The sequence below is a fragment of the Calypte anna genome, chromosome 4A (assembly GCF_003957555.1).
Source record: "Calypte anna isolate BGI_N300 chromosome 4A, bCalAnn1_v1.p, whole genome shotgun sequence".
NCBI lineage: Eukaryota > Metazoa > Chordata > Aves > Apodiformes > Trochilidae > Calypte > Calypte anna.
Window position 1 is genome coordinate 12,896,662 of NC_044248.1, and position 18,489 is coordinate 12,915,150.

General features: G+C 36.4%; 1 protein-coding gene across 1 annotated transcript; it reads left to right on the forward strand.

The window, feature by feature from the left end:
* The first annotated feature begins 2,163 nt into the window (after positions 1-2,163).
* Positions 2,164-18,270, forward strand: DTHD1 (death domain containing 1). Its single transcript, XM_030449947.1, has 10 exons — positions 2,164-2,440; positions 4,194-5,004; positions 5,524-5,854; positions 6,535-6,714; positions 7,522-7,766; positions 9,051-9,215; positions 9,791-10,080; positions 11,648-11,892; positions 17,318-17,375; positions 17,981-18,270. Exons 1-10 carry the CDS (start codon positions 2,164-2,166, stop codon positions 18,268-18,270), a joined length of 2,892 nt encoding a protein of 963 aa, XP_030305807.1.
* The last annotated feature ends 219 nt before the right edge of the window (positions 18,271-18,489 follow it).

Sequence of the window (18,489 nt, forward strand, 5' to 3'; positions counted from 1 at the left end):
TCCTTTCCTTTCCTTTCCTTTCCTTTCCTTTCCTTTCCTTTCCTTTCCTTCCCTTCCCTTCCCTTCCCTTCCCTTCCCTTCCCTTCCCTTCCCTTCCCTTCCCTTCCCTTCCCTTCCCTTCCCTTCCCTTCCCTTCCCTTCCCTTCCCTTCCCTTCCCTTCCCTTCCCTTCCCTTCCTTCCCTTCCCTTCCCTTCCCTTCCCTTCCCTTCCTTCCCTTCCCTTCCCTTCCCTTCCCTTCCCTTCCCTTCCCTTCCCTTCCCCTTCCCCTTCCCTTCCCCTTCCCCTTCCCTTCCCCTTCCCCTTCCCCTTCCCCTTCCCCTTCCCCTTCCCTTCCCCTTCCCCTTCCCCTTCCCCTTCCCCTTCCCCTTCCCCTTCCCCTTCCCCTTCCCCTTCCCCTTCCCCTTCCCTTTCTTTTTTCTTTACATATCAAAAATATTGGGCAGGAAGATGAAAATTTCCCCTTTCTGTACCTGAAAGTATGTGTTCTTTTCAGAATTCCCTGTTTATTAGGAATAATTTGGGAAAATGTGGAGATGCCAGACCATCAGAAATGGTAAATAAGTTAATAATACCTTTTTGTGTTAGCTATGCAGTACACATTCATTGTGATTAAGAAAATTATAATGAATGAAAAGAAACTTTCCTTTTTTATTTAATAATTACAGCTGGTTCCAGCACATATATTTGATTACAAACACTTAATATTTTTCATTCTTATTTTAACACTAACACTGTGCTTTACATCTTTAAAGCAGTCTCCTGACATTACCTTACTAGTTCTTGCAATGCTTAGATGCAATTTTCAGTGTGCTTTGGTATCAATCCCATTTTAACTGCTACTTAAAACTGCTTTAATTATAATGGGCCATGAAAAGGAACGTTTAGTAGGAATGCCAATGTGTCATTAATTTGTGTAATAAATTTCTTAAAACTATGAAGGATTTTGGTATATGCGATACTTCAGATTTAGCCCAGTACTGACCTCTGCTTATGGGAGTTTCAGGCCTGTCCTCCCTGACATGGTGCAATGTGAGGTAGCATCAGTGAGACAATGCAGGTGCTGTTCCTCCACTCATTTTTCTTCCTGCTTGGTGAGACTTTTTGTTTTCTGAACTTGCTGGAAAAAAAAAAAAAAAAAAGAAGAAAATAATTGGAAATACTATCATTGAGGTATCAGTGCTCAAATTTCACCCACAGCTCAGGAGCTCTGCCAGGCACTGGCTGTGCTTCCTCCTGGGCTGCCTCCAGGCACACTTTGGATGCAAGCTCCTGTGAAAGCCTTGCTGCCTGCTTTCCTTGGGGTGCTCCTGAGGACACAGCTTTTTCCCCATGAACCCCACACAGTCAATGCTGATGCTGCAGTGAGGTTTAGCGAGCTCATGTTTCTCTCTTAAATTTGCTTCTCAACTTCCAAACTGCCAAACAGAATTTCAGTCATTACTTATTTGAAATTTTATCTGTTACTGCGTTGTTTCTTCCCCAGTTATATAAGCACACCCCAGAATACACTGCAAATTTCTGTGAATGTCCATTGCTAATAAATATTCTTGCTAACAAAAAAAAAAAAAAGTAGATTTGTAGATTTTGTATTTCTGAAACCTATGTATAATTCAAATACATCATCCAGACTGCATAGCAGCTTGGACCTGTCCCGCTTATTTGATGCCTCTGAGCAACAAATGAAATATGGTTGTCAGAAAATGGTGTCAAGTGATAAAAAGAATTCAATGCTGTCTTACAATGAAAAAACATCCTCGTTGTTGGTGACTATATAATTATGAACTCACAATTAAGCTTGATTTCATAGTACTGAAGTAAGCCACTGAAGTAAGAATTTGCTCAGAGCTCCTGAAATTGAAGTCACTGCTATTTAACTAAGTTACCTAACCTTAAGGTGCACAGTGCACAATGGTATCTCTTGGCAATCCTTGCCCATAGTTGCAAGGACAGCCACTCCTTTCTGTCACCTAGTAACTTTTTCATTGTCAACATCAACTCAAGAGTTTCTGAGCTAGAGTTGGATTTGTCAGCATATGTAAAATACAGTACTTTCCAAACATTTTTTAGGCTACAAATGCTGTAGCAGTTTGAAACAAGGACAACATCTTCTGGCAGTGTTTGAGCAGAAAAAAACATCTGTAGAAGTATATTCTGAACGTCAAATGGAAATGGCTGAAGATAACATTACAACTGCAAACAAGGCAGGCCAGCTTCTGGAAAAAATTTGGCACCTGAATTTGCTAGTGAGAAATGAGCTTCTGAAAAGTGATCTGGATGATGAAGGTATAATGGAGTATATGCTTAGACTGATCTATTTAACAAAAGAGCTCAGTAAATCTCTTAGCCAGCAGCTGGAGAACGTTATAGAAAATATTCAAGACACCTGCCTCTTGCTGAGTACCCTCCATGACAAACAAGAGAAACGGACTGGAAGTCCAGGCAAGTATGAAGGGACTTAGCTGTCAGCAGAATGGACTGGTATGCTGGAGGCTGCTTTGTGATGATGCTCGGGGACTTTACTTTTCATTTGTTAGTATTTCAGCATTTGTTCATTCTTTAGACCAAATTCATTCATATTTCAACATTTGTATTGCACTGTTTTCAAGTTTGTTACATGAGACACGATTCTCATGTGAGAGGGAAAAAACCGAACACCTAAACGGATGTTTTTCAAAGTTTTATGTATATTATACTTCACTGGGTTTAAGTAGAAAGCTGCCATTTCTGCATTTAATAATGGTCTAATACCTTGATACATAGACAAAGAGAGACTCCAGGCAGAAACATTTAGCTGTGCCCACATCTATGTGTCCTTGTTCCACAGGTTTATAAAGTGTTAGCAATTATAAAATAGCATTTTTGTAAAATAGAACCTGCTTCCAGGCTGTAAGATCAAGCTAACTTTGCCCTGTTGGCCTCATAGCCTATGTGATTAATTTCTTTTTTCTGCTTTCCAAGAATTTACTATCACTCTCTTTCCTGAAAGCTACTTCTCCTCATCTGAAACATTCCCATAAAACAGTCAACATAAAAAGGTTGAAGACAGTTGTATATAAACTGCCACTGTACTCTAAAGCTATGTTATCAAACACCAAAAAAGCACAGAAAGCTAAGTGTTAGAAAGGAGATAGTGGCAAGGGTAACACAAAAGAAGGCTTATTTCAGGGTTAACCTTGTAACAGAATGCAAAAAGTGTCTTTCTTGTGACACAGTCGGGTAGTGTGAAGGTAAAAGGCTCTTTACTTGCCTACAAGCACTACAGTATTAGAAAAGCCACATTCACTGCATAGCAAAATGCCTCTGTTTCTAATGGCCCTATTATCTTCAAATTTGATTTAAGGGGGTGTTAAGTAGCTGCATTATTTTGGGGGTTTTTTGTTTTGTTCAGGCAATGCAGAATTCAGGGAGGGAACAGGCTGATATTGGTAGTTTTACCAGAGTTTGAACTTCATCCTACAGTGAGTCTGGGAAGTGGTCTTTTACAACCTCTAATGCAAACAAAGCTGTTATTTCCAGTCTTTTTTTTGTTTGTTTCTCAGCCTTGTTAAATTCAGAAGTTCTTCTTCACTATTGTAGAAGTGCCCCTGGAAAAGCAGCAGTACCTTAGAAACATAATATATAAAAATATAAAATATATTTATGAAATAGAAAAAATATATTAAAAATGTGTTTGCTTCTCTTTTTTTGTCCAAATCCTGCCAAAATCCAGTAACAAGTATTGCAAATAGATTTTAGACTGAGTTTAGCAGGAATAAACTGTAATATATACTATTAAACCATGCATTGATGTGTCATGACATTCTTACTCTATTAATGTTTAGTTTAAAGCTCTTTCCAAATTGTTCACCAATTCAATGCTTTACAGAACCACAAAATATTAGGGGTAGGAAGGGACCTCTGGAGGTCATCTAGTTCAACCTCCCTGCCAGGGCAGGTTCACCTAGAGGGGGCTGCATGTGGATCAATTTGAAGTAGGAACTTACCTGGTGTCTGATCATTCTCCAGAAAGTCATTCAAATTGAATGCAAATAAGTGCAAAAATATTCAATGGAAGCCAGGAACTATATTATGTTTCATGTCTTGAATGGCACTATGGCATTAGGTGGGATTCAATAGATATATGGATAAGACTTTCCATATTTTTTCCTACTTTCAAAGCAAACTTCAATTAGTTACCTATTTCTTTCCTCAGAGTACAGTGGAATTATAGATTGTCTGCAAAAAGTGAAGGATTATCTGATCAATACAGTCTTACAACTTCAAGAGGAAGAAAATAAACTTTATGTAACTAGCTGCAGAAAAGATGATGATTCTCAGATCCAGACTGCTCAAAAGATGACCAAAGAAAGAGAATTGTGTCGTTCCGAAGGAGAAGCAACAGAGTCTGTGCAGGCATCTTCTAGTCCCAGCCTACAGACCCAAAGAACTCCTTCCCAGATCAAGACAGAGAGTAAGAATGTTGATCAAATCCTGCTAAGTGAGACTAAAACTGTGGAAGAAGACCTCGTTGCATCATTAGCTGAAAATGTATTTGCTCTGGAACAGGACGGTAGCAGAGAATCTCAAACGAAACAGGAAGATAGTGACCACAGACAACTAATGAACTCTGTTACAGAGAAAATACATTACAATAGAAAGGATAAACTTCATGGAGGTAGTTCTGTGACTGAAAAGTCTCCAGAACTGGCTTTTCAAGGTGCTGGTACAAGCAATGAGGGAGGCATTCTACCTGAAACGTGGAAAGATGTTTCTGAAAAAACTGTCATGAATCTCTCTGAGCAAGAAAAGAAGGCAGCAGTAAAAGAATCTTCAGAAGATATAGGAAGTGAAGAAAATAGACTAAGAGAGCAAGTGGAAGACAGAAAAATGGAAAAAAATAATGAGATTTGTAGGCATGATCTAATTACCTTCATATCTTCAGCACAAACATGTGATCTTACTGCTGTGAATCCTTCTATGAATGATTCAGAAAAACAAAAATCTAGGCACTGGATGAAAAAAAGGTATGAACATATTCTTCCTTTTAGGAACAGATGTGCAGAAATTGGGCTAATTAGCATACATATTAATATCTGTGGGCCCAGAAACACAACATGCATATATTGAACAGCTGCTGGACGTGCACATAATAGCAGTTTACAACTTAAGCATGCACAATGAAGATCTTCCATTTGATCTAAAGAAAACTGTGTCTTTCTCTGATTGCATATTTTTTTTTTTATGCAAGAGAGGGACTGAGTTGCAGCTGATAAAGTCAAGAATTCCAAAATTGTTGGAAATTCATAGGAAAATACTCCACTTAGTCACTTATAATAATTTGTAACCAAAACATAGAAGCTAACATTTAAGCTAGACATAAAATTTTTCATGATTTTCCCATCTATTCATAAACATACTTTATGAATTATCTACTTATGCTGCAGTGAAGAACATCATTATGGTGAAACACTTAGTTAAAATTACAGGACACCACCTTACCCAAAATACAAAGAATATTTTTTTTTACTTTTTTTTTCCTCCAGATTTCTAGTGGAAGAAAGTGGAACGACTGAACATGAAGTAGCTTGTTTTATTAAAGCCCCTGCAGTTGCTCTGGAGAATCTGAAGTGTAAGATAGTAAATGACACTAGTTCCTTGGTGGTGGAAGATTCTGAGGAGCTGGTCAGCAATGTCATCAGTATTGAATGCTCTGATTATGAGAAAAAAATCCCTTTTCCTATCAACATTGCAATCCCATTTACTTCCTGCTTCAGAGGAAATTATCGGGAGATCATGGTGAAGGTGACTGATGTAAACTTTAAGTCAAACTACTTAACTCCCATTTCTTTGGAGGGATACCAAGGAAAACATAAGGTTGGTAACCACTTATCTGAGAATTGTAAAAACATGATTCCAGGTTCCCTGTTAAGATTCCATGGAGTTCCAAGTAAAGTTTTCATTAAGCATGTTAAGCACACTGCATGGGGTGAAACTGAATGTTCTGCTTTCTCAAGGACTAGTTCTGTTTGAAACCTATCACTTAACTAGGTCCTTTTGTCAGATGTAAAGATAAGGAAAGTGCTTGATCCCACAGTACTAATGACTAAACGTGACTAACAGTTTATGATTTTTGTAAGTAAATATAATACATTGAATAATTTGATGAAAGTAAAACTTAAGCGTATTTTGCATTCAGATCACAGAGAAGTTACACAGTTCTGTGTGCGTAAGTCTAAACACCATGTTATAGAAAAAAGTATGGTTCTTTTTGTTTTGTTTTGTTTTAACTTCAGAAGAATGGCATTTGGTGAGCATCATTACCCAGTTTATAAGCTTGTTTAATTTCTCCCAGATAATGCACTGATATATTCATTACATCATATGATGACAAGAGATCACCAGATAGTTAGGCATCGAGGTGGCAAAAATACTGAAATTATCTTAATTTCACACCTTACTCTATAAATAGTACTGCCTTCCCAAAATGCTAATTAGCTTCAGAACACATCTTTTTTTTCTCCACTGTACTCTCATCTCACATTCTCTTTTCACAGGACACCTTTGCAGAGGTGAAAATTTATCAGCTGGGTGTTTTTTCTGTGTTGTCATGCTTAAAGAAAGAAACATTTACTGTTCCAAAAGCAGGACTCTCACAGAAGCTGAGTGTGGATCCTAGAATCTCTTTCTATTACCACCCAGAAACATTCAGTTCACCAGCACCCATGCAGTTAAAGGTGAGCTTGAAATATGCTATATTTGTTCCATAAGTCTGTTATTTGATAACTTCTGAAGCAAGGATGCCAATAATGTTAAAGGGCAACTATTCCACTATTAGAAGTGAAAAGTGGTTGCAACTCTACATCCTGTATATATAGCAAATGGTTTCCTGTCAACTTCATTAAAACCACATATCACCAGTAGTCAATGACAGCCCTAGCTAAAAAGAACCATTTACCATTGTTTGATACACTTCAGAAAATACAGTTGTTGTACATTATTGAATGACATAAGCATTAACCCCAAACTTCAACCACTTGGACCAATGTTTACAGTAATGTAACAATTTTTCTTCCTGACTTTCAAAATGTGTACCAGAAAGTGCAACAGAAGGTTTTGTGACCTGTAAGCCTTAGGCTGAGAATAATGTCAAATCCTCTTCAGTTATCATGTTCAGTTCTTTCCCCATAAAAACATTAATTCTGAGGCATAGAGAAGCTAAAATTAACCATTAAAAAAAAAAAAAAGTTTTGAAAACCTTAGAAAATTATCCATCTGTAGCGAAATGAGGCAACCAGGTGCCACTAATTGCCAGGTAGTGGGCATGAGCTTGTGTTAAGCCCACCTGTGCCTAATTAGGGTGGGCCCCCACTGCGCATGAGCCCTTTTATTGGCCCCCTAATCCTGCTCATGCGCAGTTGGGGAGAGGAGCCTAAAGCGTCCAATCCAATTCCAAAATAAAAATAGATTTTTTTAAAAAACATGCACATAAGAGAATATTTACTCATTTGTAAATTAAAGGCATGATTTCTTTTCATATTTAGGTTCAGCCAATTGAACCATCATTGGTTTCAACGTTGAAAGCAAGGCACGATATGTACCACTCCGTTGTATCTACTAGTGCACTGGTTTATGTCCAGCATCTTTCAGCCCAGCCACTTAACAGCTCAGTCACTATTACTCTACCCTGTCCTCCAAACCCAGAAAAAAAAAGACAAGGAGATGAGTCAGACCATGTGAGAGCCATTAGTGCTACAGTAAAGAGGGTTGCTGCAGCCTACCAGCCTCGGTAAGAACTTTACTACAAATTTAGCATTTTCAAAACATCAAAATTAATTAATTTTAATAATTTCTTGTATTGAGCGAGAATGTATGAGTTCCTTAATTCAGACTGCTATACTTAGAAACATTATTAAAAACACTAGGGTAAATCCCCACAGTTCTTATGTTATATCTTCATTGGGAAAATGCATAGAGCGTTTGATATACAATCTTTAAATATGATGACCACTATATTACACTATATAAACATAGGCACTCCTTAAAGAAAAAAGTCTCAACATTTCAGTTGTTAACTGGCAAAACTGGTAAATTATGTTTTTACTGTCTCACAAAGTAAGAAGAACAATCTGAACTTACCGTTTGTTTATTGTCCTTTCAGTTCTGCTACACTGGGCAACTCCAGGTTCAGAAAAGCTTGCTGGGCTAAACAAACTTCTGCTTCATTAAAGACTTATCTTACTCCTACTGTGTTAAATTTTATGTTTTTAAAAATTAATCTACATGCCAAGATTATGATTATCCTGAAAATAAGTGAAATTCAAATGGAGAAGGCAGACAATATTCATAGAAGTTATCCAGTCTGGCCTCAAATATTTCTATATTCTAGCTTTCTATTTCTGAGATATTTCTCAGATCAGTTTTCAAAGATCATACACCCACGTTGGTCTCTTAGACTATATACCCAACTTTATTCCAAACTTCAGATTTGGGAAGAGTGCCCATGTTACTTCATAGGAGATTCAAATTTTATTTCCTATGCCAAGTGCATTTCACCGTGAGGCAAAACCTCTGTGGCATCTCTCTGTTCTTCATGGCACTTTAGATTCTTAGTCAAAGCACATCCATAAAAAGACTGTGCTTTTCTTGCTTATTTCTATACAAATTCATTAGAAAATGATGTCAATATTCTCCTGTATTTGCAAGTAGACTGAGTCTGTATGCTTGAGAAATGTTTGGGATGTCCTGTCTCAAGTATTTTCTTCTTTAGATCAGACACAGGGTGTTCATTTTAGGTGATGATATTAACTGAGAGATTAAACTAGATTCATTTAGACAGAAACATTTCTTTTGTCCTTCCCCTACCCCCCTCTTTTTCTAGAGAACTTGAAAAACTAAATATACATATATTTCTTAACAATTATATTACATATGTACTTGTTTATAGTTCCAGATGTATATTTTCAGCTAGGTGGGAAAAAAGAAGGGAAAGCAGAGCTATAAATACAAACTTACTCTTTCTGCAAGAGCTGGTTTTCAGTATATTTTTTCCTGTAATTCCTTGGTTTTCCAGGACTGTGAGTGCTTCTGGGAGAAAAAGTGGAGAGAATCTCAGTGATACTTTGAAATTATTAGGTCACAGAAACAAAGAAGAGGGGTGGAAGGTGTTTGATGATGTTATCATCCACAATGCACGGAATGGTCTTGTATCATTTGAACTAAGTGAGCATTTAGAAAGGTAAGGTATGAATAAATAAAAAAAATTAGCTTCTAAAATATTTTCTTCCTAGTATATGGATCAATGAAAAGAAGTAGGGGTAAGAAATTATCCAATATTAATTAATAACTTCCCAGCATCTCCTTATTCCACTTTGCTAGATTTGCTACTCATATTTACAGAAAACGTAGATTTTTTAATATATTTTTTCATCTATGGACTGTGCACAATGTAATATGCACAAAATCTGAAACAGGAAATGCAGATATCAATCTTAATTTGAAAATGTGACCTAGCTCCCTAAGTACAAAATAATAATATTTTCAAAATTTCGTATCAGGGAATAATATTTTCATCTTAATAAGTATTTGAATTCATAGTTACCAAGTCAATATACTCTACCTTACAGAAGCAGCAAATTTCCACCCTTTCATGTGCTGGAAATGAGAACGAATAGGAGGTAGCAATAGGTCTATTAGAGGCTGAGCCCTGTATTATTTTGCATTGTAAGTTGTAAGCAATTGATCCAATGATTAAAGATAGATCTATTTATCTTCTTTTATTTTCTTGCTTTTTTTTTTTTTTTCTTAATACAGCTTTGTCATCATTCGCCTGTCATTCCTCCTGGAAAACACCTATCTTCTCCACTTTGCTCAGGCTCTAGAAGAAGCTGTTTGCAGCACAATGGCTAATGTGATACTGTATCAGAAAAGAGAGAACCCATACAAAATAGTAGTACTGCTATCTGCATCCAAAGAGCTGTCCTGGGAACTTCAAGCTCTGCATGAGGAGGGCTACTTCGGTCCCCCAGAACCTACACACCAGTTCTCATTGAGAGAAGGAGAGCAGATTCATTTTAGATTTAGAGGCAATATTTTTGCTTCAGGTAATTTAGTTCTTTCATGAATGTTATCAATCACCTCAGCTGTTAAAAAATATTGTATGTGGACTTTAGCAGACTGTGACTAGTCACAGCACAGTTAGTTATTTTAGTGCCACTGCTTTATTTCTTATACAGGATAGGAGCTTGGAAACACGTGGAAAATGGCTATAAATGAAAAATATTATGCACTATATGAGCAAGATCCTGTGTAACCTGCTCTAAGTGACGCTGCGTTGAGCAGGGAGGTTAGACAAGGTGATCTTCAGAGATCTCTACCAAATTCTGCTATTCTGTAAAACTTTGCACTATCCTTTGCAAACTGGTGGTATTTTCTCTTTTATTTCAAAAGTACAGGATTCCCTAGTGGACTGTGTTAGGATCAGAGGAGATTGATGTGAGCTGCTCCAGGGAAAGTTTAGGCTGGATGTTAGGAAACATTTTTTCACTGGGAGGGTTGTCAGGCATTGGAATGGCCTTCCCAGGACAATGGTGAATTCACCATCCTTGGAGGTATTTAAACCTCCAGGTGTTTGAACCTGGTCCTTAAGGACATGGTTTAGTGGTTAGCTTATGGTGTTGGTCAAAGGTTGGACTGGATGATCTTGGAGGTCTCTTCCAACCTAAAACATTCTGTGATTCCGTCAATGGTTCTTTAATATAAAGAACATTTGATGGGAATTAAAAAGGTTTAAAAAAAAAAAAAAAAGAAAAAAAAGCAGAAGTAATCTGCTATTTCATGTGTGTAAGTTCACCTAAAGTGAGCAAGATTAAACACTGAAATCTAGGGCAAAATGTTACTTTATGTGAGCTGCACTATGAATTGAGGTGGTAAGAGAGAGCTGTTATGCCATTTTGATTAGCAGACACAAAAATCTCACACATTGGCTGCCACCATTCAGTGATTTGCTTAAGCAGAAAAGGAATAAGAAGTTTCAGAAAAATTTTCAGCCAAAATTACATGTGGTCTCTTATGTTCTCTCTGAACTTTTTGTACATAAACTCACTCACTGAATACTCTAGAAGAATACCCTAAAGAAAAGATTATTCTTCATAAAGAATCCTCCAGCCCCCAAGGAATGCCTGCTTATCTGCAAAGGATAGTGTTACAGACGTATCAATTAGAATGAAATTAAAATCCTAAAAATGCATCTACCACTTTGACCCCATTCATTTTGTTGTTACAGACAGACATTCATCCTGAACAACCAGAAAACACATACTTCTAATTCCATTCAGAGTATCATTTTAATTTTATTTCTGTTATGTACTTCATCCCATTCTGTGATCCTTAATTTTCAACTTTTAGCGCAGTCTTCACCACGTAGTCTTTGTGCCAGCAGTTCAGGGACTGACAGTGAACTAGACTAAGACATTTCAACTACTGAAACACACTGACAGCAATGTTTGAAACTCAGTTTTTCAATACAAACTAATAATGGTAAAGAACAACCCAGTGTTAGGGGATTGGATTCACCCTAATATTCACCCTAATGAATTACTTTATATGTCATAAATCTAAATACAGTGTAATTTTTTTTCTTTTTTCTTTTTTTCTTTTTATGGACTTCAGAGAACGGAAAAGATTTTGGAAAAGTCTACAGGCTGACTTTTCATTCACAAAGGAAACCCAGGCTGGATCTCCAAATTAAAGAAGTGGATGAATTTGGTAACTACAGCTCACCTCATTACAAAGGAACAGCAGTATTCTATAAAATTACCAGAGAGATGATAACTAAGGAATGGGAACAACCCTTGCCAAATGGTGAATATCAGCACCAGACTCCTCTGTGTAAATTAGCACTAACGTTACCAAAGGTGGGTTTCTCATTTGATAATGTTAGAGATCTTCCCTTTTTTACCTTCCCACAAACTTACCAGGCAAAAGGGTCTTGGCATGGTTTATGTTTTCTTAAATCTAACTCCATGTTTCCTGTTTCCCATTGTGGCTGAGCTCCTGAAGTGTGTGTGGTCAGTCTGTTTAAGTGTGTAAAAATATGTCATACGTGTGTGTCCACAGTACACTCTGGCTTCCTTCTCATTTAAGTGGAAGTAAAAAGAGGAACTGTATAACATGATCACTGCTTGTAAATTAGAAATTAAGTCAGATCTTAGGAATGGAAATAACATTTGAGAATCTTATTTCTAAATCTATTTTTTTTACTAGTGACTCTACTTTCAACTCAGTCAGTTGAAGCACAAAGGACCCAAGTTTGAGGCACAAAAAGTCTTATCAGAAATACAGAGTTGTTATATCAATTCAGAAAATCAGTGTTGCAGTGTCTCACAAATAATTTTAATTTTGCTTCCAGAGGTGCATTTCAGAGGAGTCAGAATCTTATTTGTTGTCTTACACAGAATTAAATACCTTTCCATAGAATGAAGAAGAACATCAGAATAACATATTCCCTTATGCTGCAAGTCATCTTAGAATACAAAGTGTTACACAGGCTGGTGAAAACTTTTGGGTTTTGATCTATATTTCATCCATCCAGTGTAATAATTTAAAATTGTTAATGCTCTAAGTCAGGTTTTTCAGTAATAGTCCTTAATAATTTAGCCAGTTCAGTTATCATCTTTTTTAGGATTTTTAAAAGCTGATTAATTTACTTCAGTGAATTATTAGTAATTTAAATACAAAATACACTTACAAAAATACAACAATTAGTGTTGGTATAAAATACAGAGGGCAAATGGGGCTTTCACCCATAACACTGCCTAGTGGTATGTAAAATTATTTAACACAATGTTACAGTGTTCACAGTACTTACTTCCAGCCAAGTAAATCTTGAATTCCATTCTGTATGAACTCACTCAATTTTTAAGAACAAAAAATACTCTCTTTTTTTGCTTGTTTTCTGCCTGATATTGGGGGGAGGGGGAGTGGGAGGGAGAGAGGGGGAAAAGAGTGTGAAAAAGCAGTTGGTTTTCTCAAGGGAAGACAATTATTAGTAACGTTCCACACGGATCCATGCTAAAATAGTCATCAGAAGCTTTTGAATTATTAAATGAAAAGTCTGATGACAGTACAAAATATTCAGAGTACTAAAGCTGTCTGTGAAGAATCACGAAATCTGATGATACTGAGTGACTAGAAAATTAACTAAATAATTTAAACGTCAATAAGTGTGGTTTTGGGGTGGAAGTACATACCAGATTTTGTACTGGTAGGCTCCAAATTGCCTATACCAAATTACTCAAAACCCAATATCATTGGTCATTTTGCTTTCTGAAAACTTCCAGGACATTCAACTGCAAATAGAAAGGTAAGCAGAAAGTTATGAGTTATTAAAGAACAAAAATGAAAACAAGTTTATGCCATATATCTATGAGGCAACTATATCGTGACTGCACCAGGCAGTTCTCATCACAGACCTCAGAATGAGGATTTGGAAGAAGAGGAAAAAAAGAAGTTGATCAGAAACATGGAGTGGCTGTAGGCAGAGTACATGGATGACAACACTTCAGGCAGTTTTGATGGAAGTTGAAATATTGTCTGTGCTTATGAATATTATGGAGGAACTGAAAAAGTAATTATTATGTCTCATTTCACAGGATATCAGAACAATCATACTGGTAAATGGCAGATGTAGTCAGTAATATAATAGAACATACTTTTACATAAAAAATAATCAAAAGATTAACTTATTTTCACAGGATGTTTATAGCAGTTAAAAATGTGTTTGAGCTGGAGAAGGAGTTGATGGAAAGACAGAACTGTGTATTAAACATAATATGCAATTAAATGCTGGGACAATGAAAAGGAAATTCTGATTACCTTCTGTACCCTAAGTGTTCTAAAATTATTAAGTGAGGAAAGCACTGACAGTAAAAATTAATATAAGAACTTTTATCCTGTTTTTACTATCAATTATCCTATCAACATATTTGAATGAGATAAGTGTTTCATATTTAGGTGGGCTTTCTTATGAATATAAGAAACAGAAGGAAATAGTTAAAACTGGATGAGAAAACATAGTTATGAAGAAATTTAATGCGATAACTATACTAACAACTACGCCAGCCATCTGTCAAATGCACCTGCTATTTACCACTTCATTAAAGTACAAGTCTTGTGTCAATGTTCACATATGAACCAAAATTGACACTCTCTGTAATTAGTCATATGTTAATGCAATTTATATTGCCAGAGCACCTAGAACTATCTGACCACATCCATGTGTCTAAACATACACTCAAGAAAGGATCCTTCCATTTTGCTAGTTTCTATCAAATGTGTGCTGCTATAGCAGGACTCAGATTAAGCTGCCACATACCTCACAGACATGCCAGAACAAAATGCTCAGTGTTCATCTCTGACCTATTAGTAATGAGGAGGTTTTTTTAGCATTGCTCACACTAGCACAGCTGCTTACAGAATTCCAGTAGACACAGCAAGGTAGGATTCCAGTTGACGCAGCAAGGTTCTTGTGTCTTAATTGTGAATTAGTTGACTATAGGTTGTAGCATTTTTTATGAACTTCTCACTTCCTCCCAGTCCCCTGGAGGAGTCTTTTCTGGTTTGGAATTCTCCCAAATAGTAATAAATACAGTGTAAGAACAGCAAGGACTATTTACATCTCTACTACTTTGCTGAGTTAATAAATGTCTTTAGGTTAGCTTAACCATGTTAGCAGATTATTTCTAATACACATGAGATCACAAACACTCAGCGTTGTCAGTAACAACAGACATTTTCTCAGCAAAATAAATGAAGCTTTGGCTTGTTTTTGTTTTCTTTTTCCTTTTAAAAAAAATGTTTGCTAGATCATAAAGTTAGAACTATCCACAATGCCTGATTTTGTTTGTGACTAAGATGTTTTTAAGTTTTTAAGGCAAGTATTATGATTATATTTTTGCTCATTTCTGTAAAATTTCCACCTAAATTTCTTAAATTGTGGAGAGAATATAGAAACTATAAAGAACATAGGCCATTTTTATATGTATGTGCCCCCTCTCTTACAACTATATTTTTTTAATGGTAAAAGTCGTGGATATTTACTTTGCATGCAACCAATCCCATCAATTTTCAGTTTAAACATACTACCCTTGTACAGAAAGCTGATCTTCACTAACAATTCCTTTTTATGGAGCTTTCATTTCCTCAGCATTAGAAAAAAATGGTTGAGCAAGCCTGCTACTTTCAACAGAAGTTAAATACACTGGATTAGGTTCTTATGTCAAGTATGTGTGTGCTTATCAGTAATATTTCCACTGATTGCAGAGCAGTAGTATTTACATGAAACTGGGCTAAGGAGTTTTAAAGGTTAATTTCTCCTTCTATGTCTGTCCTGTTTGATATGCTACTAGAGTCTGGTCATGTTTGAGAGGTCCATTTGACAGAGCACTTCAGTTTTACTCGCTGAACTCAGAATGCTTTGCAAAAAGAGATTGTTGTAATACATACAAGCATTATCCAATTACTATTCTGCTGAAGTTTTATGTCTAATGACTGTCTAACAGCAAAATAGCGTGTGATTGTCTGCTTCAGAAAGGCAGTTGCTTAGCTAATTGAAGGGCCTTCCAGACTAGAAAACTGCTTTGGCCACTGAGAGTTTTTTATTTCTGCTCTCAGGCAGAGCACTGGGGCCGCGTGCCAAGGCAGCTGAACCGGGGTTGAATTTACCACTTCACCACAGACACTTAATCTTGAAAGACAGATTTAATGTTTTAGATCTAATGCACTGTATATTATTACACTATTTCTAGACAATGCTCATTTTCAATTCTCCTCGTTTTTACTACTATTTTGACATTAAGTAGCATAAAGTGGTTCAGATTCAAGTCGGTGCATGGGTAATTGGGTTCATCTACAATAAACTCTGCAAGTCTCATACAGACCTTTGAGGTGCTAAATTCTCAGTAATGAATGTAAATAAGTTGAAATTTAAACTCATAATTAAATGAAGCCAAGGAAAGTCTTGAAAGAAAAACAATGCCCCCTTCTGGAGGAGCTTTATGTTTCCTTCATTTTGGGGGCTTTCCTCAGCCATATGGTGCTATCTTTGCACATCCAGTGTTCCTGTAGAAGCAGGCAAGACGAGGCAGATTCAGATCTCAAGAAGAGTACAGATGGCTTTGCACTTCCAAGCAGTGCATATTGTGCACACTGAAACCCCCTACCAAGGTGACTGAGTTAAGGCCTGATGAAAAGTTTAATTTACAGGTGAATAGGTTACAATTTTGTTTATATTGACCTTTTGATTGTGTACATATGAAACACCTAAAATATTCACCAATATATAAAGTCTATACTAGAACAGTATTTAAGACAAGGTCAGCAATATGCCCAGCAGGAAATAGGAGTGTACTTTATTCAGTCTGAGTTTCATACTCTTAATTCACAAGTACAAAAAGAAGAGCTGTGAATAAACCTGGAGTATGTCTCACAGGAAAAGATGTGTAAAAATAGCCAAGTAATATGACTGAATGTGCATGACAAAAGTAACATGGGCACTAAAAGAAGAAAATTACAGCTCTTAACAACAACAACAAAAAGAGATGAACTTCACTTGATTTAAATTAATCTCTTCTTGTGCTCCGTGCTTTGATAAGTAATCTTTTGTTCTATATGGAGTAGGAAACAAGAGTAAAGCACACAGGGCTTTCTCTTTAGCAGTCACAGGGAAAAAGAACAAATTATTTTTTCCTTTCTAGTGTTCAGAGGAAGAACTCTGTACTTTCTGTTATAATGTCTTTTGAATTCTGGTGATTTTTAGTGATTTCTAACTAATAGTTAATAAATATAGTTACAAACATAGTATGATTTCTAGACCTAACAATAGCTACTGCATACCTAGAAACTGACATTTTACTTCAAACAGTGTGGCACACAGTTTTAATAAGAACACAGCGATAGCATGATAAAGTTAGTGCAATATTCAAAATTAGAATCCAGTTCATGTGTGAAGAAAGGTTCCATGCGGATTTTCTATACACCCAATTTCTATACACCCATCATAACATAATGCTACTGATTAAACTTTCAGAAAATTGCACAAATTATAAGTCTTAATAAGCTTCAATAAACACCTATTTGGAACAAACAGACTTAATTTCATTATTTTGATGGTTGTATACTGATGGGTGTTAAATGGGTTTCAATGATGACACAGATCCTCTGTGTAGGTAGAACTAATTTAAAATGCTGAAGCATTGCAGTCCACTGTTGTATCCTATGCCTAAATTACTAAATACTAGTAATTTAGTAATTTCTCTTTCATCAACACATTTTCTTTGATAGCATGAAAAACTGATCAACCGTCCCCGAAGCACAAAAAGAATTTATTCTGATTCATCAGGTAAGAACACAGGCATGAGATACTAATATCAATGTAAATAATAGTTATATTTGCTATTTAATATATTTTTAAAGCCAATTTTTTTTCAGCTGTAGCTGACATTTTAAAATGACACATCCAGGAACCAAAGTAATTAATAAATTAATGTTTTACAAGATATTCAAAGAAAAAAAAAAGTTATCTGTTTACCAGGAATGCAATAACTCTTGTAAGAGAATATTGCAGTGAGGTTCTTGAACAGCATGTCATTTTCTGTATGAGGAGATTCAGTTTGTGCTGAAAGCTCAAAAAAAGCTCAGGAAGCTCAAGTATAAGTGATGTATCAGTTACAGGAAATGTCCATAGCCTTTCATGTTATTGCTAGCTTTTCCCATGCAGTTACAAATGTTATAGATCCTTTCTGAATCTTCTCCTGACTAAATTCACTTAATGTTGCAGTGCAGTACCAAATTGCATTAGAAATAGGAAGCGATAATGTTTCTGTTGAAGTAAAATGATGTTTAGTTGGGGAGTTCACCCCCTGAGCCTCCAGCTTGAGAAAGCTTTTCAAAGGATAGATTTACACAATAGCAGAATGCTCTTATTTCCCACTTTTTGCCCTGCAGAGGCTCTATGGGACAACTTGCTCCAGTGGCTTGCAGAAGAGCTTGCAGGAGACAACACCTCACTGCTTGCTTTGCGGGTCCCTGTTCGGCGGAGCGTACGTCAGCTTGTTAGGCTGAAGTGCCCTGATAATTTAACACATCAGATCTATGAGCTGCTTTGCTGCTGGAAAAAGACCCTTCCAAGGTCAGCTGATAAACAACAGCTCCTGTCTCAGTATTTGCAGAAGAGTGGCAGAAGTGATCTTGCAGAAGAACTTCTTTTTAAGTGGCAAAATAGAGAGTTCACTTGACAGAATCACAGGCAGCTAACAGCCTGGTTTCTCTTTCCTGTTGAAAGGTGTGAATATTTCCATGATAGCTTTGAATTAACAAGTGACAGGGATACCAGTGAGGCATCAGAGCTGAGATAGTTACTTCACAATGTCTTTACTAAAGCAAAGTGTAATAGCGATGCCCTTGCTTACAAAAGTGAACAATTTTAGACTTTTTACAATCCCTGTATGTCTTGC

Coding starts and splice junctions, on each gene's coding strand:
- DTHD1 (XM_030449947.1), top strand. CDS start 2,164: ATGGAAATGGCTGAAGATAACATTACAACTGCAAACAAGGCAGGCCAG. Junction 5,005..5,523: donor AGGCACTGGATGAAAAAAAG/GTATGAACATAT, acceptor TTTTTCCTCCAG/ATTTCTAGTGGAAGAAAGTG. Junction 7,767..9,050: donor GCTGCAGCCTACCAGCCTCG/GTAAGAACTTTA, acceptor TTGGTTTTCCAG/GACTGTGAGTGCTTCTGGGA.